The 27,260-nt window shown below is 42.6% G+C and overlaps 1 protein-coding gene across 3 annotated transcripts in view; it reads left to right on the top strand.

Annotated features, from left to right (window-relative positions):
- The window catches only part of PGS1 (phosphatidylglycerophosphate synthase 1), a 136,970-nt gene that overhangs the window by 100,084 nt on the left and 9,626 nt on the right, over positions 1-27,260 (top strand). For all 3 annotated transcript variants that reach the window (XM_082213344.1, XM_082213343.1, XM_082213342.1), the window contains exons 2-7: positions 15,702-15,891; positions 16,796-16,873; positions 17,568-17,667; positions 19,916-20,105; positions 20,507-20,685; positions 24,530-25,063. In XM_082213344.1, coding sequence (XP_082069470.1) covers positions 15,702-15,891; positions 16,796-16,873; positions 17,568-17,667; positions 19,916-20,105; positions 20,507-20,685; positions 24,530-25,063 — 1,271 coding nt within the window. The remainder of the gene's footprint in view (positions 1-15,701; positions 15,892-16,795; positions 16,874-17,567; positions 17,668-19,915; positions 20,106-20,506; positions 20,686-24,529; positions 25,064-27,260) is intronic.

Genomic DNA, 27,260 nt, shown 5'->3' with positions numbered 1-27,260 from the left:
AATAAGGTACTGTCGGCCAAAGAGAAGCTCGTCGGCGTATACAGTGGTACCTCTGTTTAAGAACTTAATTCGTTCTGGAGGTCCGTTCTTAACCTGAAACTGTTCTTAAGCTAAAGCACCATTTTAGCTAATGGGGCCTCCTGCTGCCACTGCACCGCCGGAGCACGATTTCTGTTCTCAACCTGAAGCAAAGTTCTTAACCTGAGGTACTATTTCTGGGTTAGTGGAGTCTGTAACCTGAAGCATATGTAACCCGAGTTACCACTGTATTTTTATTTGTTGGAAATGTGTACTCCTGCTGTACTTAGAGGTTTGCAGCGTGGCTAGCAGTAAAGGCAACAAAGCAATCGGAGCAGCTTAAGTGGAGCAGAAGGTAAAACCACAGCATTCCAAAATCCTAGGGGACGATCTAAAGCCTGATTCAGCTAATGTTTAAAAAAAGGATTGAGCTGGAGGTCATTTTAACTCATGTTTCTCCTGCAGTCCTCAAAATGGAAACTCTTGTGTTCATGCCAAGTGAAGCCTTTTTGCATCATATGGCAACATTTGTGCTGCAGATAGGAGTTGCAGTAGTGTTGCGCTAGTGTTTCCAACAGCAAATGCATAAAATGTAGAGAACATATGTGCATCTTTAACTAAGAGTGCCTGGGAACCCTAATTAGGCTGCAGTTTCTTGGTGTGTGTGTGTTTGTTGTAAGAAACACAGGTGTGCACACAGCAGTTTTTCATGTAAAGGTTTGCAGCTGTTATCAACTCTTCCTGCCCCAAGCATGGGGCTAAAAGGACAACTTTGGAATTCAGGTGGTTGTGTTTGAAGCATCTTGTGATAAGGCTACAGTTTCAGCACTTCAGTATAAATTAGTTTCCTTTTGCTAAAGTTCAGGAAGCTTCCAGACCAAATTCAGGAAGCTTCTAGACCATTGCTGGACCATTCCAGACCAGGAAGCGGAGAAGGGGCTGGTGGATGCTACAGCGATGGTGGTGGCTTCTTGGTGCTGGGCGAGGAAAGGCCATGCCGAGCAGGAATGTCGCTGCTGCTCCCTGGCTCTGGGCCCCTCTGCCACCAGCGTCTCAGCATCAATGCCCCCCATCTCTGCTTCCACCTTTAGCCCAGATCCTTGAGGACTGGCATCTTGTTCTGGAGGACGGCACCTCAGGAAGGGCTGTGGGGGTGGAAGAGGGAGCCTCTTCCTTACCCAAAGCCCTGGGGAGCCGCTGCTGGTCCGTGTCGGCAACAGTGCTTTCGGTGGAGCTGCCGGGCCGACTTGTGAGGAGGTCCCCAAAGGCAGCGCACCTCAGGGGAGAAGGAGGCCGAAGGCGCACCGATAATCTCCACTCCTTGGGGAGGGAGGCAAGCGCAAAGTGAAAGGAAATTCAACCTGGATTGGGCTCGCCGCCATGGACTCCCCTCCCTGCACCCTCCCATCTCTATCCACCACAGGATCCTAAGAGCAAGTGACGGCCCCCCCCTTGCCCGGATAAACACCCTTGCCGCCGCATATCCCTCTCCCAAGTCCCAACAGGGGTCTCCAAACTGCGCTTTGGCGCATGGCAGCTGGCATCTCTTGTTCCTCTCTCTTTCTCTCTCTTTCTTCTAACCCGGAAGCATCAATGGCCCCCTGCAGCATCAACAGCCCCCTTCTCCGCTTCCTGGTGCTGAGCGAGGGAAGGCCGTGCTGAACAGGAATGTCACTGCCTCTCCCCAGCCCTCATTTCCAGGTTAGAAGTGTTTGTATTCCAAGTAGTTCGTTAACTAGGCTGTTCGTAGACCAGGGTACCACTGTATTTGATTGGGAGGTCTTGTGCAATAAATTGACATCCAGAAAAAATCATATCCTTGTGATAAGAAATGTGATGAGGAAATGCAATGGAAAGTGTGGGATAAAACTTGTCGGACCTCCCTGCTAGCAAGTCAGAATGAATGTTTAATAAGCAGGTAGTCTGGAGAAGACTGCATTGCCTCCTTGAATTATGGACCGTATTATGTTTGTGAGAAACATGATATACATCATTGGTGCATGAATGTTTTGAAATCCTGGCATGTGTCTGGACATGTTTTCATTATGTGTATGACTGGGGAACGTGCCACTTGCTCATACTTTACTGCTTTGCTTAATACATTGTCTTCATGAAATTAACCATCATGGGCATACTGTTGAAACTGTGCAGAGTAAAGAGGAGTAAAATTCATGCAATCTGCTTTTTAAAAAGATCCCGTGTACCTCACCAGACTTTCTTTCTTTTCGTGAATTTGGTATTAACAGCCTTACATGTTTCATTCTTGTGTGGAAACGCTACAGAAACTAAGATTTTTCCTGTACTAAAGCTATTTACTTTGAATGTGATACTTATTGGAAATAGCATTCCGTGATTCCTAAAAGCTCAGGAGTTTAATGTTGGCGTAATTATTTTCCCTGTATGGTAATTTTTGTTCTTGTTCAAGCTTCTCCAGATCTTCCTCATCCAAGGACTAGGTTACCTCTTTTTGCATATAATGTGGTGATGATTTGATAAAATGCGCTTTCTATTTGAAAAGCTTTTATTATGAACAACCTTGTTATACAGCTGTGAAAGATTCTGACATTTACAAAGTGTTTCCTTTTATTGAATCAGACTATTGATGCATCAAGCTTAGGGGTCAGCAACCTTTCTCAGCCGTGGGCCGGTCCACCGTCCCTCAGACAATGTGGTAGGCTGGACTATATTTTGAAAAAATAAATAAATGAATGAATTCCTATGCCCCACAAATAACCCAGAGATGCATTTTAAATAAAAGGACACATTCTACTCATGTAAAAACACGCTGATTCCCAGATCGTACGTGGGCCAGATTTAGAAGGCGATTGGGCTGCATCCGGCCCACAGGCCTTAGGTTGCCTACCCCTGATCTAGCCCAACATCCATTTTGATATTGTAGCGCTTGGCAAGCTGCCTATCACACATGAATTGACTTGGAAATAAGTGAAGCTATATTTTTCTGCCCCCATTGGGAAATGGTTTGGCGTATTTCTGATATCACTGAACACTCTTCTGCCACTCTCTCTTCTCTCCCTACTCAACTAGCTAATGCTGTGGTGCTGGTGGCAAGCTGGAAAGAAACAGCAAGAATAGCATTTCCTTGCTGTTTCAGCTCTCCAGATTTGTAGTTTTCTCAATAAACTACTGATACTGTGGTAGCCTTTGGGAAAACTACCTTTGCCACAGGTAATTTTGCCTGGTGAAAGAAGAAGGGAATAACTTCTGCTTGTAACTTTAGCATCAGCTGTGGGGTTTAGATGGGGAATGGCTGGATGGGAAGTGAGTAGACTAGGACATTATCTCTGGGTTGGAGTATAGTCTGAACTTGAGGGTTTAAGGGTAAAAATATACTCCTTGTATTTGAGGTACGTAATCACTGTGAGCCCCAGTGACTCATATTACCAAGTTCTTGGTAATGTCTCTGACTACAGACAGACACATGCTTTGAATGGAGCAGGGAGGTGTCTCTGCTTATTGGCAAAAGAGGGTTTAGCAGTACAGTGGTACCTCGGGTTACATACGCTTCAGGTTACAGACTCCACTAACCCAGAAATAGTGCTTCAGGTTAAGAACAGTTTCAGGTTAAGAATGGACCTCCGGAACAAATTAAGTACTTAACCCAAGGTACCACTGTAATACAAGGTGTGAGTGGCCGATTTACCATCTTCTGGCTGTGACAAAGGTCCATCAGTCTGGGCTTAAAGATTGTGTAAGGTGTGGTTGGAGGGAGATTTAGGGCGGGGGCTACAGTGTGTGTGAGATTGGCTACATAAGAACTAGTGGCTTTGATTTATAATTGTATATAACTATATTGTCATCAAATCCTTATAACTTTTTTTTAAAAAAGTTAATAAATAAGAAAAAATAAGTGAATTTTGAAATTGATTGGCATTAGTTTCAGAGTTGGGCTGCAAAATCAAAACTTGCTCCTGCATGTAAGTAGCCATGTTTATTTGACTTTTCTTGATCAATGAATCCAGTGCTTATTTTGCTCATTTTTGTCATATTAGCGTTGCAACTATATGTCCCAAGGCAGCTTATTCTCCACTTGTTTTATGATTTTCTTCTTGTACTGCATTCTTTTTTATGTCAGCTATTTGGAAAGGTCCCCTTGGGTTTACTGCTATTTCTGTAGCCATCTGGCAGCAGGCTTGTTATTTTCTTCGTAAACCTTAAAGACGCAGAAGTGAAGGACTGGAGAAACACAGCTGGAGTGCTCATTTGGTTGTTAAGTTACTGCGGAAGTTTGGCTGCTTTTTTGATTCTGTGCAAAAGCATGTATAAATAATAAAAATATAGTAATGCTCTCAAACTTCACATAAATGTCAGCTGCAGATGTAATGGCATAACTTTTCTCAAGAATTTACTTTGGAAGAATGAGACATCATTTTTGGCATGTGCATTACTATCAACCCACTCTTCACTCATTTACTTAACAATATACCAGAAACTTACCTTTATCTGTTCCAGACATTTTGGGACAACCAAAATAGTAATGCTTGTGAATCAACGTTTTCTCTGTTTTGCATCTCTGGTATCGGTTGCTTTCTTTCATATGTCAAATTTACTAGCATCCTGTAACTAACTAGAAACTGTTTCCCCTGATCTGTGGCTAAATTCAACTCTGGATTTCTCTTACATGTTCATTTTCAGGTAAAATCAGTGCTTTTTTCTGGGGGGGATGCAGGGGTACGCGTACACCTAAACATCTTTATACTTTTGTCCATTTACTGTATTTTCCCCTATTTGGACTATAAAATGCTGATTTTCTTGAGAAAATGAGAGTACCCCAAACATTTTTTAAACAAAAGCACAGGGTAAGATGATACATAACATATAGTACATAATAGATCCTAAGGAATGTCAAGGCTGTTTGCCCTTTTCAAGAACTATGGAAGGCAATGAAAAGTAGTATGGAGGAGATTGTAACTAGTATGCTTTTTCTTGTTAGAACCCTCCCCCCCCATTGTAATTTGCAGAATTCCTGAAAAGAGCTTATATACTTATATAGTTGCTCCAAACATGGGTTATCAAATTGATAAGGTTAATAATATATGATTAACATATATTTGTGAGAGAATATATTCTGTGGGAGTGATATGCTCTGTGGGAGTGATATGTTTTATACTGGTTAATGGAGGAAACAGCAGGCTAGGGCATCTCATTTGGCCATGAGACAATGACTTACATTGCAGCAGCCTTTGGCTATAAGCAGTAAACTTGACTGACTATGACATAGGGTCACACTAGGTGTGAAGACTTCAACAGAGCTTTTCATTAAGGGTGATTTGCAATAACAGGATGCTATAATGGAGCCATGTGTGTTTTTGGTGCCTGGCTCCTATTTACAGGAATTCTCTCAGAACTAATGTTATATATATTTTCAACTACACTTTTTTAGAATTGCTCCTTAGACATTTTGTTTGTCCCTCCCCCCCCCCAACACTCCCCAAGTCTTAGAGCTTGAGTTTTGATCTCTAAACACCATTTACCGTATTTTTCAGTGTGGTAAACCCATACCCATTTTCATATGTTCACTAGGTGCACTCATTTATATCTTTTAAACAGTTGCCTTTAGTTTTGCTGTTCCAGAATGACCACCTTAAAGTCAGTTACAGAGTGTCCTGAGGAAAATTGCCATCTGAAATAAATCAGTGTGAGAACATTTCAGCCTCCCAGGACATTCTGTAACTGACCTTAAAAGTGTCCTTTCTAGAACATAGGTACTTCAAAGGAAGAGCACAGCTTGAAACAAGTGAAACTGTTGATTGCAATTCATCAATAAGTTCAATGCCATTGTTTGTTTGTTAAAATGAAACAAAGAATTTTTATCACAATCCATATCCAGTTGTCGGATATCTGTCCTATCTATGACTGATTCTTGCTCATGGTTCTCTGCCTAGAGGTGTGACTACAGTAGTTCAAGCAATTATCAGCAATCTGCTCTTGCAGAGTATAAAACATGTTCCTGTGTAACATATATTTAAGCTCTAACTGTCACTGTAATTTTTGCACCTTATTGCCATTCAACTCTCACTTAATAATCTTCTCCTTTAGATACTGTAACTGCCAACTAAGACTTCATGCATCTGGTGAAGTGAGCTTGGGTCCCTGAAAGCTTGTGCTTTGATAAAAAGTGATAAAATTTGATAAAGAATCTTTAATTGTTTTTATGTGTAATGATGAGCGGCATAAAACAGCAGTGGTTGTCTGTGCAACATTTGGCCCAGGTTCTGATAATTAATTTTATTAGATTTATATCCTACCCTGCCTCCCAAAGAAGCCCAGAATAGTTTGCAAAGGTTTCAAAGAGCAGGTGATGAAATTGACGAGACTTTGGAGCGCATTCCTGAAATTAAACTCTCTCATTATCATGAATTCCCTTTCCCACGATGAAGTGACTGGAGACTAGTTGCAGAGACGAGTGAGGGCAATGTTTGTGTCACTGACATACCCTCCCATGGGCCATTTTTGCACAATTACTGGAACTCTGTGTTACTTAGCCTAAGGCTGCATTCAAAATCCCGTCACAGTAATTCAAAGTCCCGTAACAACAGAGAGAATTAGTAAGCATCCACCTTACTGTTTCATAATTAGGAAGGCCAGCATTATATGTTGATGGTAAATAGAGAACAAATAACAGTGGATACACGTGGATGAGATGCCCATCATGTCACATCAAACAGTAAAGCAGTGTTTCACAAACTTGGGTCTCCAGCAGTTGTTTGAACTACAACTCTGATCATCCCTAGCTAGCAGGACCAGTGGTCAGGGATGATGGGAGTTGTAGTCCAACAACAGCTGAAGACCCAAGTTAGAGAAACACGGTTGTGAAGGTGAACACAAGGAGGAAATATAACAACACAACAAAATATCAGACATGAAAAACTTCCCGATACCGGGCTGCCTTCAGATAATTGTTTATCTCTCTGATATCTGATGGCAGGGCATTCCACAGGGCAGGGCGGCTAATGAGAAGGCCTTCTGCCTGATTCCCTGTAACCTCCAGTGAGGGAACCAGCAAAAGAATGTGAAGACGCTCCTTCAGGTATATGGAGATGAAACTGCAGTGGTTGCCAATCCACACTTTATGAGTATCACATGGATATGGCCATTTAAACATGGTAACACTACCTGGAATGTGCTTTTCTACATGTGATTTTTTTGCCTGTGGTTAGCAACAGATTTCTTCCTTCTGTTGGAAGCCATCCAGAGTGGCTGGGGCAACTCAGTCAGATGGGCAGGGTACAATTAATAAATTATTATTTTATATTATAAGTAATCAAGGCTTGGTATTTTTAAAAATTGCATGCTATGCTATTCCTGTAATCCAGCAACTGTACCCATTTGAAGTTCATTAAGGTTCATGTTAACATTTGCAATATCTTTTGACTCAGTAAACATCGGCTACAAAGAAGCTAAGGATGGAATTCAAAACTGTTCTATGTTGAACGTTCCGTTGGCATAATCATATCAATTTGTCAGATGGAACGATTCAACCCCCCCCCCTTGTTCTGCGGGATCTCTTGCCCTGAGCCAATTTTGGAGGAGGGAGGGAGGAGAAAGCCCTGTTGTTTAAGCAGAAGACCATGCTTCTGCTGATAGGGTTCATTATGTGATTCCTACCCTAAGTTCCTGTCCTTGATTTTACTAGCAGTCAGAAAGCAAATCTATGTGGAACATCCATGTATAAATAAGAGTGCATACATCTTGTATGCTGATTTAAAGCTACAAAAAACCCCTGAAATCTCAAGGAAAATAGTAACCTCTTCCTGCTGATTATGCTGCTCTGCTCAGGTGGCAGGGTTATGTGTTTTCACATAAAGCAGGTACTTTTTGTCCAGGGTATTGGATTACAGAACTTTCCCAGAATTCACATAGCAAGCAAAGACTGTAGATGTTTGCTCTGGAGATGCAGCCTTAAATGCTGCAAGCATTTATATTCTGGTCTCCAGCCCCAAGGGTTCCCATGGTGTCTAACAATTAAAACAATAATGCACATATGCCAGACATGAAAGAGATTCTCGGAAATAAAGTCACAGTCTTTTGTACAATTGCCCCTTCTCAAGAAACTAAACTTGTCAGCATAAAATTTAGATGGTGAAGTAGAAAAAATAGAAGATTGAATTTTCTTTGATTGCCCATGAAATGCACCAGTGTTTCATCATGTTTCCATTTCTAATAGTTTTTTGAATCAGTGTAATGCTTTAGCATCTTCAAGATTCAGTCAAACTTTTCTAATTAGTATTGTGGTCTAGAAGCTTGACTGTGGAATTTGGAAATCCTGGGCCAAATGCAAAATGCTGCAGTGTGTTATCCTCCTTTTCAGCAGCATAATGGGAACAGCAGCTTAACTTGCCAGGTTCCTTAGGACAAAACATAATATGTGCATGGTACAAAATGCTTTGCATACAATGAACAAGTTCCTGGTTTTTTTAGCATATGAGAAGGAAAGCTTCTGAATAGCATTTGTTTATGGTGAGTCTTGCATTATCTGGGAAAAACTACTTGCTGCTTGGGTTACAGGAAGCATGTTGGATTAGCATAATTTCTTTGTTTTCTCAGCAGATGTTCTTAGACTAGTTTTTCTCTTCACGCCAGCTCATCTGTGTACAGTAAAGCATACTGTATTCAAAACAAATCTTTTCTTTTTAAAAAATATATTCCTAAACGATTAACAATGATTTCTCTGTTGGAAAACTTCCTCTCTTGGCCCCTCTACCAAACCTTTGGATGGCTCCCAAGTAATTATTTTGCTGCCAATTTCCATAAATAATCAATTGCTAGAAAAGCGGTTGGATGGATTAAGTGTGGTCTGTTGAGCAAGGAGGCCCAGGAGGCCTTGAAATCTGTACAGCATATCTGCAGAACAGTTTCCACTGGCTTTCATGGGAATAAGTACGGTAAATGTCTTGTCCTCCTGGTTGTGTGGAGAAAATACAAAATGGTTGGGTATTGCACAGGTGTGGGTATAGACTTCTTAAGCCCAGGTAGCTCTTCTACCCCAGCCTTCTCTCTCTATCTCTCTTTTTAAACAATCAAATTAAATATACAGTACCTTATTTGCTTTCTAACACTGTTCTTAACACCATAAAGGTAATGGGACCCCTGACCATTAGGTCCAGTCGTGGCTGACTCTGGGGTTGTGGCGCTCATCTCACTTTATTGTCCGAGGGAGCCGGCGTGCAGCTTCCGGGTCATGTGGCCAGCATGACTAAGCCGCTTCCGGCGAACCAGAGCAGCGCACGGAAATGCCATTTACCTTCCCGCTGCAGCGGTACCTATTTATCTACTTGCACTTTGATGTGCTTTCGAACTGCTAGGTTGGCAGGAGCAGGGACCAAGCAACGGGAGCTCACCCCGTTGCGGGGATTCGAATTGCCAACCTTCTGATCGGCAAGTCATAGACTCTGTGGTTTAACCCAAAGCGCCACCCCCGTCCCTATCTTAACACCATATGAAAGCTTTATTTTGCAACCAAGTTAAAGTATTTGAATTAAAGTGATTTATTAAAATGTGTACAATTTAGTCTGAAAAGGTTTGCATTTCAGTACAGAATTCTAGGTTGTATTGTCTATAGTCATGTTATGCCCCCCTAGACACAAGGATATGGCAATATAGAATTTTAGGTTATATGCATCTCCTTGTCTTCAGGGGGATAAAATTGTTACATGGGTTAAATATATTTACCTCTGAGCATCACGTTACTGCTGTTCTTCACTTTTAAGGACGTTTAATGCAGTTTTAATTGAATGGTTGTAATTTATGCAAGTTTGTACACTACCTTAAAGGGGGCAGTTATTTTCTAAAAGGTGCTATATAAATCAGCTAAAAAATATGATTGTGTTTTGTGCTGAAAGTATATGCTACACTTCAGTCATGTAGCAACCGTTTGGTTATTCATCATCTTCAGGAACACAGGATATGGAAATGTACCCACATGAGGTCATTTTTGTGTTTGTTGAATAGATGGTACTACTGCCAGGGTTTTGAGTAAATTAGCATCTTACTCCTAGGGTTTTGTTTGCTTTCAATAGCACTTTTTTGTAATGACAATTAGTATATTTCTTTTAGAAGCAACTTGCTCTTTGATCTGAGCTGTTTTCCACGCAATTGTGGGAAAGAGGAAAAGGTGAACACTCAAACTATTTGTAGCATCCAGTAAGCATGACTCAGTTAAAACAAGGGAAAGCAAAAGTCTCAGGCCACATGTTCACACCCAACCTTCTTACTTTAAGGAAGTTACCCTCAAGCCTTTATTGTTCATTGCATCAGAATGTTAACAATAAAACTAGTTTCCCAGATTCAGTCACAGCCTATGCAGAAATACAGTAATATAGACTCAGGCATTCCAGTGAATCAAGAGCTGTTGGCAAAAGCCGCTATGTTGTGGCTTCTGTGTGGGTGATGCACACTGAGATATCATGCAATCTCTCTTCTCCTGTCTGCCGAAGAAGCTGAGGTTTAACAAGAATTGTGGTACTTGAGCGCACTTTGTCGCGATATTAGTCAAAGACCCACTTCCTAAAAATAGATCTTCCAAAACCCCCAGATTTATAAATAGCAGATACTTCAAATTCGAGAGATAGACAGACACCCCTTATTCAATTCTTTCCCCCCCCTAGGTAATTTTGATACTGCATTTATCCTGGCCAAAGAATTGCTTTCTGGGTTAGCCCACCAGGTTGATAATATGGGATCAGCTAGCTGTTTTATTTAAAGAACTGCATTACCACTTCATGGTTGGGTCTAAAAGCCATGGAGGCTCAATATTTGGTCTACAGGTGGCATTAATTATTTTAAGTAGCCCACTTTCAGCTGCTTTGGCTCAGTTCGCATAATGCACTAAATCAAACCCATAGCTTGTAGAAACTATGCTGCTGCTTTCAGTGTTAGAAACTGAGATAGGAAAGCCATGAGCTAAATGGCACCTAGGTTCTGGGCACAACAACGGAATGCCTAGGCATGCTTTTTATAACAAGAATACAGAGCTGAAAATGAATGAACTGCAGCTAAAATATTACATTCATTTTTCACATTTTCTCCTGCCCACCCCCCTAATATTCATAAGAGGGTCTCTTCTCCAGTCTTCAGAGAGTAGCTGGAAATGGGGAGGCGGAAAAGCTCCTTTCCTTCCACTCTGCAGTTTTAATCTGAAATCTTAGGCGCAGTACTGCTCCCAGAGCTCAGAAACTGCTCACGCTAATGAAATTCCTGTTGCAAAATGCGCCTAAAACAATGGGAGTTTTGAACACTGGCTGCTTGGCTATTCATAGAATCATAGAATCATAGAGTTGGAAGAGACCACAAGGGCTATTCATCTGGTCCTGCTGCTGTGAGCTAAGCCATGGTTTGTCTCAGTCTGATACTGGGCTTATCTTTTGTCTTGCTCCAGACAGAGTTGTAACAAAGGTTTGTTCTAAGTGTACAGGTTGTAATTTGACTGGAGTAAGACAAATTATGAGCCTGGTTTGGATGGCATACTGAGCCATACCATGGTTAAGCTCACAGCAGTGCAGCAGCGGCAGGGCTGGAGGAAGAACAAAGTGGCCACAATTTCCTCTCCAGGAACCTGCACATTCGCATTAAGCCATGGTATGGTTTTGTGTAAGATGCAAACCGAGTCTTTAAGTTTATCTATTTTAGCAGAAATAGTTGCCCTGTTTAATCACCCTAATTCCACTACAGTATGTTTTGTGGCACCCTCATTATGGAACACCCCTCACTTGAGAGGCTTGTCTCACAACGACATATTTGCTGTGCCTGCCGAAGATCTTTGTTTTCTTTTCTTACATCTATAATTTATTCAAGGCAGTGTGTATTTATTTAACATAATTTGTAGCCAGCTTAATTGTAAATAAAATCTCTATGCATGGCTTCTACCCAGGCACTGACCAGATCCAGATTTACTTAGCTTCAGCGATGTGATGATGTCTTGTGCCTTCAGACCAGGTATTTTCCCAGCCTTTGTAATCTCTGTTGGGTATGATCAGTGCTAGTCATAGAGTCAACCCATTGAAATCAATGGACTTAAGTAACTTGAGTCCAGTGGGTTGTATCCAACAAAGTCATCCCTTTTGCATGGACTTCCACCTGTGCAATAGGACTTCCTCTTGCTCTCCTCTTCCTGCACCCCATCCCCAAAATCTGTTCTTGGATTCCTGCAATACTTGTGAGCAAATTGGAGGTGGGCATGCATGGAGAAGAGTTGGAGAGGAAGAGCTACTGCACAGGCAGAAAGAAGTTCCTTTGTTAAGGGGGCAACCTTGTTAGATGCAACACAATGATTTCAGTTGCACTGACTTGGATGTCACACCAATCTTAAATCTTTTACTGACTAAAGATATTTATTGAAGTTCTAAGATCTGTGGAATTTCTGGTGCTGTTAAGTTTTCTGTAGTGATTTTATTCTCTGTTGCTAGTTGCTTGTTCAGTGTTTTATAGTTTTATGATTTTGACACTTACTGTGTGTCCCCAGAGAAGTTTTAATTACTGGGAGGAGTGGGTAGTTGGGTTGAAAATGCAGTTATTAAAAGCTCTGAAATATAAAGAAGAGATCAGTGTGTACTTCCAGACAGTTCCCCTTTTTGGATTTGGAACAGTATCTTCCCATTCTGCATTTCAGTTTTGGATGATTCTTGACTATTGAGAAAGCTTTAAAAGGTGATTGCAAGATAGCATTCTGTTCTGTGGAAAGGAAATAAGAAGCTCTGCTGTGTGTAGTCTCTTACATGTGTTGAAAGAAGACATCTTTGAACTCTTAGCTATCTGCATAAATTTCTTAAAATGGGAGATGTGCTCATCAGCAAAACACAAGACTCAGGGTAGTCTTAACTCTATTCACGAAGATAAAGCGGATTAAAGATCCCTGGTCCCCATGTATTGTCCTGCTCTGCTTGTATTAGAATAAAGTTCATGTTTGAGAGGTGTGATTCTCTTCCCCCGCCCCCCCCCCCATTCGCAGAAGGAAATTGCAAGTTACTGTTACGGATCACTGAGAGAATATATTGTTGATCATGTTATATAAGTGGACAAGCACAAATTGTGTTGATATTGTTTCTGTGCACATGCATTTAAGTGTAGCCATGATGTTGATAAAAGGGAGGGAGGGTAGATTCCCACAATGCACCAAAACCATGTTCCTTATCAAGTTGTTTTGGGCGTTTGAAAAGGCATTTGAATGTGCTTCATGTTTAATAAATACAGGTAGATAAACCAGTGTCACCTTGCTAGTTTGCGGCTCTTCAGTTGCCTGTTCACAGACAGGACAAGGGAAGTACTTCTTAAAGTTCTCCTTTTCAGTTTAAGGAGAATAGAAACTTTCCCTCCAGATTACTGTAATTTAGTATTGCCAAAGCAATGCCCAGTCCTCACAAACGGTTGAAAAACGAAATTGCTAGGAATTCTTCCACACTCTGAGTCAGATCTCCATTGTGATGAATAGGCAGTGACAAACCGGGGGGCTTTCTGGGAAATGCAATGGCAAACTGTCTGGGGGTTTTTTGTGCAAGGATGCATGCAAACCTTGTGAAGATTCAGTGTTTTATCATGAAGTAAATAAGTGAAATCATCTTCCTGGAATCTGTGGTCACTTGAGCTTTGGACCAAGAGTTCCTCATAACCCTGAGTTCCTCATAAAGTTCTGGTAAAGGTCATGCACGTTGAAGCAGATCACATTGATGGAGCAGTGTGGGATTCAGCTGCTCATAAGCTTATATACTGAGAGGATGGTGTCTCTGTTAGGAAATGGTTTGCAGTTAGTTAACATTATTTATTTTAAAAATTATTTATTAAATTTATATCCTGCCCTTCCTCCAAGAGGAGTCCATTGCTAAACATGTTATTTCCTCTGAGCTCAACTGTCTCTTTTGGTTTGTCTCTGTATCCTTCTCAAAATACCAGCCATGGCTGTAATAATGCCAGGGCCTTGAAACCAGATGCTGGCACATTTCTTCCCTGGCTCCAGCTTTGCTGTTTGTTGTGTTGTAGCTTGTAGTAGTTTTCTAATAGTGGATCTATTACCACCAAGGATTATGTTGTGATCTCCTACATGTGGTCTTTTTGGAATAAATACCAGAGAGAAGCTCAAACTTCCTAGATGAAAATGAAACCATATTTATGCAGTAAAGATAACTAGGGTACAATATAAACAATCAGTTGAAATTGAAGTACACCAAAAGAATAGCCCTATTCAGATGTTCTTAAATTATATCCGTAGAAGGAACACACATGCTGACCAGCTGCTTCTGACATTTCTTTGTTGAGTGGGAAGGTCTAAAGGGGGATTCTAAAGTGCATTCGGTGTTTGAATGAATGCACTTCCAGTCCTCCCCACAGTCAGGGTTCCCAGTTGCAGGGACAACTGTAACCATGTTCAGCTAAACACATTTAGATTTCCCCTTTAGATTTCCCATTCAACACAGGAAGGTGTGGGGGGGGGTAGAGAGGGGCCGCTAGCGCATGCACTTTGGTGCCCCCTCTATAGCTATAATTTAAAGGTTGAATCCAGCTAAGGCACCATCTGCATGATAAATGTAAAGCAGCATCATATCACTTTAAACAGTCACAGCTTTCCCCAAAGAGTCCTGGGAACTGTAGTTTGTTAAGGGTGCTGGGAGTTGTTAGGTGTTCCTTCTTTTCCTCACAGAGCTACAGTTCCTAGGGCAGCTTAACAAGCAATCCTTCTTTCCAGAGAACTTTGGAAATTGTGGCTCTGTGAGCAGAAGAGGGTTTCCTAACAACTCCATTCATCCTTTACAGCTCCCAGGATTCTGGTATGATGCTGCTTTAAATGTATACTGCAGATGGGCCCTAGGTCATTGTGCAAGCAGAGCAACTTTTGCAAGTGCAACAGAACTCCCCCCCTCCTCCCCCTCCCCTCTCCCGCTGTACCCCTTGCACTGCACCAATATCTGCTGGTGAGGTGGGGGTAGAGAGGAACTCCACAGCAGATTTGGGTGCTTGGAGGGGAGGGAGTGGAAGTTTCCTTGTGAATGTTATTGCAGTTGCGAAAATTCAGTGAATGCAATTGCTCAGTTGCATACAGTGGTACCTTGGGTTACAGATGCTTCAGGTTACAGACTCCGCTAACCCAGATATAGTACCTCGGGTTAAGAACTTTGCTTCAGAATGAGAACAGAAATAGCACGGCGGCGGTGCGATGGCAGCGGGAGGCCCCATTAGCTAAAGTGGCGCTTCAGGTTAAGAACAGTTTCAGGTTAGGAATGGACCTCCAGAACGTATTAAGTTCTTAACCTGATGTACCACTGTATAACCCTGTGAAAGGCTGAATAGGACTATTGTATTGCTATTTCAAGAGCTGAAACATGAAGTGATCACTGCAGTCTGTCACCTTGGGTATTGCTACTCTGGCCACTGTCTTTTTACAGTGCATTCTGTTGCTGTTACACAGTTGTGGGTCAGCTTTACTACTGTCTGCAGAGCCTCCTCTTTAGCCTTGAAAGGAAGTTATTAACATATAGCTCAGGTCTGCCTTCCTTCCTTTGTCTACAGCCTGCTGTTCCCCTTCTTGGCAAAAATTGCCCAGCTATGAGTAATGGAGGTGAAAGGCAGATGTGTAATGCTTCAGGCTTGACTACCCCCTTGCTCACACACCTGGAGGCAATATAAAGGAGAATAAAATTTAATGTATGCAACTCAACCCACTTCTTTCTCCTTATTAGATCATCATGGCTGCTGTTGGCCCCGCTGCTCTCTCCTACTATTCCTCAGCTAACAGCCCCACCTTGCTGCCTCTGTCCTGAGGGATCCCATAGATTTCAGTGGATCCGAAACCTCGTCCCAGAGTTTGGAATTGCCAGTTCCCATGTTAAGGTGCTTTCCTCTCCGACTGAATTCTACGAACTTATGAAGGTGATTTGGCATGTCTCCAGCGTGTAACTTTGGGAATAGGGGTGGCAACAGAGCGTCAATGTCAAAATGCATTTTCTTCATCCATTATTGCTTTCAAGTCCTGCATGCAGGTTTGCCATATTCTTCTTGCTGGCCACTGTGAAAACAGAATGCAAGAGTAGACGGGCAGGGCTTTTTTTTTTTTTTTTACACATTCATGTGTTTCTGTTGCCATTTATTGTGTTAAAAAATCACAACCCAGAATTTCAGAAGTACACAGTTTTACTCCTGCAGTACTCCTCCTAAAAGTGTTTTTTCAAGCTTATGGCTCACAGTGATCCTGCTTTATCATTCCTTATTCAGTAAGTCTTAGTGACTGAGCCCGTATGACTTTCCTCTGTATTGGATCTTAAGAAACTAAGTGTGGGGAGAAAAAATTCATTTGACCAAGTATTATGTCCTTTCCCCCTTAGCTGTGGTGAGGCAGGAGAGGCTTAGCTTGGCTGTTTTAAGTAACTTGGTTCAATTCCTGTCATTTGCAAAAAAAAAAAAAGTTAAGGTAGCAGGATTGGGAAAATACCCTTTTCTAAAAACTTGGAGAGCCACTGCCATTCATAATAAATAGTAGTAGCTTTATAGTCTGGCACAGTATGAGGCAGCTACATACGTTAAGTCTTGGACCTGTCAAGTGAAAGCAATAGAAATGCTGCCTTGTCCACTCTGATCAAGAGATATTTGTCCTAAAATACAATGAGGCATGCTGTAAGAATTTTGTGTGCTCACTTTGATACAAAAAAGAAGAAACATACTGATAGATAAAGCTGAGTTTTTCACTTTTAAGTACTGGATTGAGTGGACTTTGGGAGGAACTTGAGGGCTTCACATGACAGACAAATCAGTGAATCTAAACTTTTCTGTCTCTCAGGGACAGATAAAAACGGCCAAGCGGCGAGTGGTTTTGGCTTCACTCTACCTTGGAACAGGACCTCTGGAACAGGAATTAGTAAGTGTTTGAGCTGGAGAGAGTGGGTCACAGATATCTGAGAAATAATCGGTTAAGAAATGTCCTCTATAGCTCTTCTTCAATGTTGTACATAGCCTCCTTTTTCTAACTCCTTAATTCACAGATCTCTACCTTTCACCTTCCATTCTTTCATCTCTGCCATCTTTGTCCTGTGGGCTTTTCATGGTAGATCTGTCAGCCTAGTAAAATGAAGGCAAAACATCTTGACATTGATGACAGGCATGCCAGTGTGCCATATATATCTGCTGTAAGAACTGGTCTATTCACACATTCTTTTTTCATCTTTGCTACATTATTCTATCCTACAATGACAACTTTTCTGCAGCCTGCCTTTGGACTAATGAGGAGCCTTTGGAAGAAATAACTTAATGATAGTCTACAATGAGAGCCCTAAACTGTTAAATAGATGAAGGGCCCTAAATTGTGTTCTCTCTGTCTTGTGATTGTTTTAATCTTTGTTTGCACAGTGTTAACATTCCTGTGATGGGATAATAAATACAATCTGCAGTGATGGGAACTATTAATTTTGTCCTCCTTTTGCGTGGGTGAATAGGCAGATGCCTAGCAGTGATAGCTGTAGCAATTAGGGAAAACTATGAAGGCTTAGGAATAGTGTGTGCTCATAAAATTGGATCTTCCCTGTATGTAAGTTTTGGTCTTATATTGTCCTCAGGTGGATTGCATTGAAGTGGCTTTGGAAAGGTCATTGCAGGGATGTGGGCCTTCCAACTTAAGAGTGTCCATTCTCTTAGACTACACAAGGGGATCTCGGGGTAAGTGTGTGTTGCTTGGTCACAATTGCTTCTCGTGTTAGCTGGGCTCGGCTGTTTAGGCAGGCTGGACATCTCAGCTCTAAAGAACTATGTTTATAACCTCTTCAAATTTAGAGGATTTCAGTAGTCTTAATCTGCAGATTTTCACACCAAGACTCTACAGGCAATGGCCATTTTACGCACATTCAGTGCATGTGTGCATCAATGCAAACCTGAAAGTAACTAGAAAAAGGGCAAAAACGGCACCTACCAATCCCATGAGCCTTTGAAAGTCCTTGCACTGACCATTGAAGCCTGTGGAGAAGTGGAGTTGGAGCAAGGAGAATTGGAGGGAGTGATTGTGGTGGAGTTTGGTGGATTTAAGGGTTTTTCAAGGGTTTTCAGAAGTTTGGAGAGTGTTTGCAGGATTTTTCGATGGTGTTCCCAATATAAGCAATTTCACTTACATCCAGGTGTTTCCTGCTTGGCAGGGGGTTGGACTCGATGGCCCTTGTGGTCTCTTCCAACTCTATGATTCTAAGTAAAACGGTCCAATTTTTTTCTTCTGTTATATTTTGGCAAAATATATTTGATGATGTTAGTCATTACTAACTTCACTGATTTTGGTGGGTCTGCTCTGAGTATTATGGAGCTGATACAGCCAGCTAGCTTCTGTGTTAGCTAAGAGTGAATCTTGGTATTCCATTCTTTCTCCTAATTAGGTTTCATCTTGCCAAAGTTGGTGGCAATATGGAAAGCACAAAACCTCCAACTCTCTGAGCTAGCATCACTGCAGCCACAGGGGAACATGTACATACCCAGGGGTGCCATCTCATCCTCAGGGTTGTGGGTGTCCGCTGCCGTAATGTGGATGTGTGACATCACACACACACACACCTGCACGTAGTGCATGAGACATCACACGGACTGTGTGCAGGAAAATGGTGACTCGCTGCCTGTGGAGCTGAACTGCTTCTCTCTTGGAGGCAGTGCCAGAGAGGCTGGCTGGCTCCCTCTCTCCAGCTTTGCTCATTCATTTGTTGGTGCCCCTGGAGTTGGCTCCTATGTACATCCCAATCCTGATAATCAGTAATTACCGTATTTTTCTCTCTATAACACTCACATTTTTTCTCCTAAAAAGTAAGGGGAAATGTCTGTGCGTGTTATTGAGCGAATGTGTGGTCACTGAAGCCGACTGGCCCGAGTGCAGGGGCAAAAATCAGGCATAAAATCAGATCACGAGGAGGAGGGAAAGCTGCAGAGAGGAAGCTGCTGCTTTCCTGCATTCTGCCTCAGGGTCTTACTGCCCACCCCCTTCTGTTTTTGGTTGCTGTGTTTGCTCAAACGCAACAAAGAGCAGAGAAATCCCCTGCCCTCCTGGCAAGCAGAGGGAAAAAGAAAGGATCGCATCCTTCCTTCTAATTCCTTCCTAGTCACACTGCGCACAGGCTCCAGCCCACCCGGCTCAGGTTCCATCGGCTAGGAGCGCAGCGGACAGCCACCACCTCCTCCTCTCCGTGCTCTGGTGCTGCTGCTGCTGCGCCCAGCATTCTAGGGACTCGCAGGCAGCCGGAAAACATGCAGGTGGGAGAGAGAGGGGGGGGGGCTGGCTTGGGTGGGTGGGTGGGTGGGGGAAAACTTTTGCCTTCCTTTCCTCCCTCCCGTTAAACTCCTCTCCTGCATTGTTAGCCAGCTGCTTCTCCGCACCCCTCTCGTGCTCCTTGTCCCTTCTGTGTTTTTCCTTCCCTCCCCACTTAAAGTGTGGTTACAAAGCACGGATCCACATGTATCCTCAGGATCTTTGCATTGGGTCACCCCAAATTCACCATCAAATCACATTACATGCCCATGGCTACAGCCTGCACACAAAAAATCACGCACCCACTGTTGCCTGGGGCTGCAATGGTGCAAAAACTTGGTTACAAAGCATGGATTCACATGGATTCTCAGGATTTTTGCATTGGGCTACCCCAAACTCACCTTCAAATCACATGTCTGTGGCCACAGCATGAAGCACAAAAATGATACATCCACTGTTTCATTCAGAATTTTTTTTTCTTGTTTTCCTCCTCTAAAAACTATGTGCGTGTTATGGTCAGGTGCGTGTTATAGAGCGAAAAATACGGTATCTATTGTGGAACTTGGGCTGCAAAGAATGTTACTATAAAATATGGCTTGAAGAAACGGCTTGCTTAAACTCAAATACGCATAGTGTGGCAAATCCTGTCCTTTTATTGAGGCTGGCAATCCATTTTCATTTCCCTCCCAGGCCGAAAGAACTCTCGGACCATGCTCCTTCCACTCCTGCAGAGGTTTCCAGAGCAAGTCCGTGTCTCTCTCTTCCACACTCCTAATCTGCGTGGTCTTCTCAGACTCCTAATCCCAGAACGTTTCAATGAGACCATTGGGTTGCAGCATATCAAGGTCTATCTCTTTGATGATAATGTGATCTTGAGCGGGTAAGTCCCTTGTTGCAACAAACCTAATAATGGGGATATGTAGATGAATATTGTGATCTTTAGAAACAACAGGAAAAGCAACTAAGGCAGAGCATACTGCAAACCTTGCTGCTTGTTCTGCAGACATTGTGACATAATTCTCTCTTGCACCTTAGCATTGCTGGAATGTTGCCACTGTTTCTGCTTCTGCAGAATCTTACGAATTTATTCCCCTTTCAACTAAGCAGGATTAGGGAGGTGAGGGAGGGTATTTCTGCCTACAGATAGAAACCTCCTGTGATGGTTCAATAGATATTCACTCTTTTTTGACGGTACCAGGTATATGGGATAGAGTTTATACATAACTTTTCTGTTGTCATTCTCAGCTAGCTGTTAGCATTCTCCCTCCTTTCCCTTTCCAGAGCTAACTTGAGTGACTCTTATTTCACCAATCGTCAAGACCGCTATGTGCTCCTACAAGACTCTCCTGAGATTGCAGATTTCTTTACTGAGCTAGTAGATGCTGTTGGGGATGTGTCCTTGCAGTTACAGCAAGATGATACAGTCCAAGTGATGGATGGGATGGTACATCCTTACCAAGGTAAGAGGACCATTTAGTAAGCAGTTTTGATAGAGGCATATTTTAACTGGTGTTATATGCCCTCTCAGCACCCGAAGTTATATGAGCCCAGCTGAAGTTCATCTTGTGTACCTCTAGGCAACAAAGTACAAACAGACTCCTTTCATTTCCAAAGGGGACAGGAATGTTTGGGAGAGATTGTAGCCTAGTATGCCTTTCATAAAGTAGGACCAAGGTTCAGACTTTCACATCTCTCAATAAAAGAAAGGGAACTGGGAGCAGGGCTGGAATAGACCTTGGAGAGTTGTTGCCACACCGAGTAGACAACACTGATTTCCTTTCCACTGGAGACTGAACCTAAGCTAAACCATGGAGCTCTGCCCCCCCCCCACTTGATGTGTTGTTTGCATGACCCCTGGACATGCATGTCTTTGGTGTGGTCAGGTAGGGATGTCTCTTACGTGAGTCAGGAAGTCATTTAGCCCAACCAGTTGGGAACTGACACAATCTATGATATCTAGTAATGGGATTAACAGTGATGGAAAAGGTGTGTCAATAGATAGCATTGTGATTTGGGGGATCTTTGTAGCCCCGGTGCTGTTTCCATGATGTTTAGAAGTTTCCTGTGGATTGCAAAAGTAGAGCTAGACATTCTGATTGCTGGATGAACTCCATGCTTGTGAGTAGTTTTGCAACCTTACATTTGCAATGGGTGTGAGGGTTTTGTTTTTTAATAAAGCAAACAATTCCCAGTATTGTTGTACAGTATTTGCAGAAGAGCTTGTACATGGATGCTTATGTGCTGGATATTATTATGTACTCTTAGTGAGAAAGTGTTTTTTGTATAGCACATTTGTCAGGGGAATACTCTTCTTCTGTTACAACCTGAAGAAAGCAAATTTTCTTTAATATAAAGTGTTAAGATGCTGGGTTGTCACCTTCCCTTGGGAGAGGTTTTCCAAGCACTGCCAACTGTTGAGACATCTTCCTGGCAACACAGTTGCTGAGATTTCTGTGATCAGGTGAGTTTCACAAAAACAAATGCCATGGGAATAGATGTGTGTGGGGGGGGACTGCCCTCCAGTGTCTGTTTTCTTAATTAGCACACCACAGAGGTTGCCTGACAAAAGACCATGCCTTTTGGATGGCGTTTGAATATTTGCCCGCCTTCTACTTCAGGAGTAGGCAACCTAAGGCCCATGGGCTGGATGTGGCCCAATTGCCTTCTGAATCTGGCCTGCGGACGGTCCGGGAATCAGTGTGTTTTTACATGAGTAGAATGTGTTCTTTTATTTAAAATGCATCTCTGGGTTATTTGTGGGGCCTGCCTCGTGTTTTTACATGAGTAGAATGTGTGCTTTTATTTAAAATGCACCTCTGGGTTATTTGTGGGGCATAGGAATTCGCCCCCCCAAAAAAATATAGTCCACAAGGTCTGAGGGACAGTGGACCGGCTCACGGCTGAAAAAGGTTGCTGACCCCTGTTCTACTTTCTCCCCCACACCCTTTAAAAAATAAGGGCCCTCTTTTTTCATCATTCACACACAATAAACTCTGCTAATTAAGTGACAGATGCATACGGTATCTGTTTGGGCATTGAGTGAATGGTAAATGCTTTAACACTTGCTCTAGTTTCAGCGTTTCTAGCTGGAAGTGTGTGTTCTTCCTTGTTCTTTGTCCTTCCACTTTCCTTTATACAATGCCTTCAGCTAGGAATTTGCCCCTGACCCTTGCACCCAGGGAAGAGGGACATGCCTTCCTAAGAACACATTTGCTTAGAACTGTCTCAAGTATTACTTGTAGCTGCTTCAACCTGAAAGTGAAGGGTTCTTTCACCTTCTGCTGACCACTGGGTTGGCGACTAGATGCTCAAATCACATCAGAAGAGCCGGCTCTGGTTGGAAGGAGTTGATCTTTTTTTGAAATGGGTATCCTTGCCATAATATCATAGTTTAGATAGCTACCAACGCCTTAATTAAAAGCCTGAGTATTTTATTACTGTTCCTAAAGTGGGCAATGCCGAATTACTGTAGAAGTATATTATTGGCCATGCCCCCTGCTGCCTTTCCATTTCTTTACGGTCCTACAGTACTAAAATAAATGTTGGTCTGGATTAGAACACCATGGATGAAAAATGCAGGTCATAAAATCCAAACAGTAACGGTGTAATCTTTTTATTCGGACTAACTAAAATGACAAAATAGCGAGCCACCTTTTGAGTTTTGCCCAACTTCTTTAGGCTGATGTTAAGCAACCAAGTAAAAGAAAGGGTGTATTATGAGGAGGGGAATTGATGTTGCTCTTAAATGGTATACTGGAAGTCCTCCCTGCAGCATAGGACCATCTTAAAATGGTGGCATAGGAATCTCTCTGCAGACTATAGCATCACACTCCTGTGCATGTGTACTTAGGACTATGGACACTGAAGTCATTGGAACTTGCTTCTGAGTAAACGTGGATAGGATTGCTTGGCAAGTTTGTGCCCAGTGCAGAAGATCAATTTGAAATAAGTTAACTTAAAATGCTGTACGAGATATTACTTCCACCTTTGTTTAACAGAAGGACTACCATGTTTTCATTGTTTCACTCTCTGCCTTGTAGGGGACCTGTTGTCTCTCTTTGTATTAGAGGCAGATTGAAAAAACTGCTGGCTCTTACATTTTCAAAGAGAGGGTGGCTACTGGTAACAGACTGCTAGTATGCCTCAGTTCAACCTGAGATTTCTTCTGTTGGGCACACATTAACTTAATTAGAAATCTGTGGCAAGCTATAATGTGACAACCAGCCTCTTGTTTTCAGTGTATAATGTGGCCATTCTATGGTGGGTGGCAGAAGTCTGTTGATGTATGCTGCAGCAGATGAGGATATGTGAAGGGAGCCTTTATATTCCATCTGTCTTAGCAATGGGCTTTAGAAGCAGAAGAGGGAAAGGCATCTTTACCTTGGTTCAGAGAGGAAATAGATGAAACCATCCATTATAGGCAGATGCCTTCAGCTTCTCTGATTGGGCCTGAGTTAGAGATTTCCTTTACCTTCCCCCCTTTTACACAGCTCCAGACTTGCTCAGTAGACAAAGAGTTCCTCCAGTCTGATTTGGGAGGATCCACTCTGCAATATTTTGTGCAGGCACTGACCTTTTTAAGCACGTCTGATATATGTGTGACTGTGCCGAACTCAAAAGTGACCTGAAAATGTAACCAAAAGGGGCAGAACAGGGCAGCGACAGAATGAGGTGTTTACAGGCTTTTTCAATGGTTTTTCAAATATACACAATTTCACTTAAATGTTTGGTGCCTTGGAATGTAACCCTCGTGTAAATTGGTAGTTGCCTATATTTTAATCTGTTTTTTGTCTTGTAAATTATGGCTTGTACAAAAGGCAGTATATAAACCATCTAAATAAATACTTGCAGATCTATGAGTTTTTGTTTTGTTCTTGAACTCAAACTAAAACCCATGCAGTTTGCCTCTATAGGATTGAACATGAGCAGAAAGTGTAGAAAAAAATCAGATTGTGAGGCTCCAGTGTCAACATCTGTTCAGCTGGCAAACTCCTCAGATGTCAATGGGAAGTCCTCTAAACTGGAAAGAGTACCTCCAAGCCTTCCTGTGGCCCATGCTTTATATGGAAGAAATGCATTTGGAACTGCTGATACAGACTTATTCTGTGATAGGTGTTTTCCTCTGAATGCCCCGGCATTTAGATACAGGCTTTTGGATATATGTTTTTCTCTCAATGTCCTGGGATGACCTAGGTTCCATTAGTCATACTGGTATTCTTTTGATCTCTTTATAGTTTCCTTGCACATGTACAGGTAATGCTGTTCAGCGTTGTCCCCCATTAAATCACTTATTCATGCCCTCAGGAGACAAGACGGCCTATTGTGAAGCAGCAAATAGGAGAGTGATGGAAGTGATCAACTCTGCAAGGACCAGACAGGAGTTGCTCCATACTCAGACTTTCCATAGCAACCATGCAGAAGGAGGAATCCCATTGTCCAAAGATCCAAAGGCAGCTGCTGACAGGCAGCCTGAACCGGACACGTGGATTTATCCTCTCATACAGATGAGACCTTTTGGGATTCAGATAGATGAGATCGTCACGGAGACTCTCCTGTTGGAAGCAGAGCGGGGTGCCAGCATACATCTCACCACGGGCTACTTCAACCTCACACAAGCCTATATGGACCTTATCCTGGGCACCAGGGCCAACTACCAGATCCTCCTAGCCTCACCAGAGGTGAATGGGTTCTTTGGGGCCAAGGGAGTGGCGGGTGCCATCCCTGCTGCCTATGTTTACATTGAGCGGCAGTTCTTTAGCCAAGTGTGCTCTCTGGGTCAGCAGGAGAGAATTCGGCTGCAGGAATACTCTAGGCGTGCATGGACATTCCATGCTAAAGGTGAGATATTGTTGGGGGAAGGCATTTAATATAAGAGCTTAATATTCAAAGAGCTTAGTTTGCTTTTCTGTTGAGATACTTGGTATACTTTATACTTAGGGGCAGCTAACCTGCGGCCCTCCAGATTCATTGGACTCCCAACTCCCATCAGCCCCATTCAACATGACCATGATCACGGATGAGGATGGGAACTGGAGGCCAACAGCAACTGGAGGGCCACATGTTCAGTACCCCCAATTTCCCTGAATATTTTACCTAAATTGGGGCTAATGCATTGAATTATCTTTTAGTATCTGCATCCACTTTGGGAGAAAAGCTTGGATAATTTCACTTGGATAATTTCCATGCCAGTTCCTAGCTTGCTTAGCCTACTGCTTTTTTCAATTTTAGTGATTTGATTGTGCATAGTATCAAAAAGGCTAGGAATAATCATATGTTTCCAGGAAGTGTATGCTGAGGATTTTTGAATCAGAAGCTTAATTCACAGAGGCCATGGCAGCTTTGACTTAAGCAGCACATTGGGTGCCACTTCATTCCTGAACTGACTGATGGCAGCAAAACCTTTGTGATGTATTGTGGGTAATTAGTTTGAATTAATCGCTTTGACTCAACTGTTCAAAGAGACTTCTAGTTCTAGCTAAAACCTGTCGGTACGCTTCATGACCAAACCTAAATATGAGCAAGACTGAAGTTGTAACTTTGTCCTTACCATAGAAGAGGGAAGCTATCTGATGCTAGATACGGGAAGAGCTGGGAGTGGAGTTGTTATTATTTGACTGCTTGTCATTTTGTCTGATGCCATTTCTTCATTTACTATGTAAGTGATGTAGCCAATGGGGAAAACAGGAAATTGTATAATTTGTGTCCCTGGAATGGAGATGTGAAAGCCAATTGTAGTCCTAAATTAGGGTTTGTCAGTTGATGGCTTGTGGTCTGAATTCCCTTTGTACTCCCTTAAACTGCCCATCTTCCAACCAAGGGGAAGAGGCCTACCTGAGGGCATAAGGGAGATGAGGAATCCTCCCCTAAATGCACTGACTCAGTCTGTTCTAGGAAAGGAGGATGCTGAAATCAGGTCCATTCACCAGTGTTTAGATTCCTTCTTTCTCTTTCTCCTTTCTGATGAAATGTTTCAGCTTCCCCTTCTGTGAGGAGAAGTGTTGGCTGGGGAAAGCAAGGAGACACTGTGGGATTTCATAAAACGATGGATGTTCAGGATGCAGTCAGGAGTGGAGAAGTGTGTTTCAAGTGCCTGAGATGCTCCCAAAAGACATGGGACCACTGATGGTGAAATAACTGGGCTAAGCTTTGTGATTCTTTTGAAAGGACTGAGACATACCCATCATATTTTGGAGACCAAAGCATAAGTCTTGGAGAACTAATTCTTATGCTATATGGAGGTGTTCTGAAGTTCTCTTGTGTCACAGAAAACTGCTGCCGCTCAGCTGCAGCTTTGACAATGATAGACACTGCCTCTATAGTGTCACCTTGGCTTCCCGCTTGCTTCTCCAATGGTTGTGTTTTTATTGAGATAGTGTAATGAAGCACCACCCCTTTCTGAGACTTCCAAGCTGACAGCAAGCAAATTCTGCTCTGGAAGGCATTTTGAAGTTCCTGTGGTCAGCTTTCCATGGTACTGAGGGAACCATATTTGTCACTTACATTAGAAATGGGATTAGAGCAAACTGAGAAGGCCTCCCTTGAGCCTGTCCCAAAGCTCACATCCTACTAGGCTGCCCTTCTCCAGGGATCCCTGGGTTTGTTTGTCTACGTTTGTGGATGTTAATGATTATGGGAATGCTGCTATCTTTCCTGCCTCCTTCCTGCAAAGCTGCTGGGAAGAGGCCGGTGGGGTTGGTTGTGTGTGTGTGTTGCTAACTAACTCCTAAGAAAAGCAGTGTGTCTCTGCACACTGCTGCTTACCCACAACCAGGAGAAACAGTAAGAGAGAGGGCCACAGGGGTAGCAAACAGCACTGCTTCCAACTGTGCAATTGTGTTCACTCTAAAGAGCTCCTGTCAGCAGTCCTCTGAATGTGGGATTTGCATAGGATGGCAGATAAGCATATCTTATCTCTAGCTGTGGCTTCTATTATTGGAAAACCTGGCTACAATCCACCAAAGATACATGGCTTCCCAGTGCTGATTGTTCAACTTTTACACCCAAGAAGAGAGATGTCGTACAAAGACACACAGCA

Source organism: Podarcis vaucheri, assembly GCF_965113315.1.
Source record: "Podarcis vaucheri genome assembly, chromosome: 2".
In the NCBI taxonomy this organism is placed as follows: domain Eukaryota; kingdom Metazoa; phylum Chordata; class Lepidosauria; order Squamata; family Lacertidae; genus Podarcis; species Podarcis vaucheri.
The sequence above is the reverse complement of the archived record's forward strand: the minus strand, read 5'-3'. Positions and strand labels throughout refer to the sequence as shown.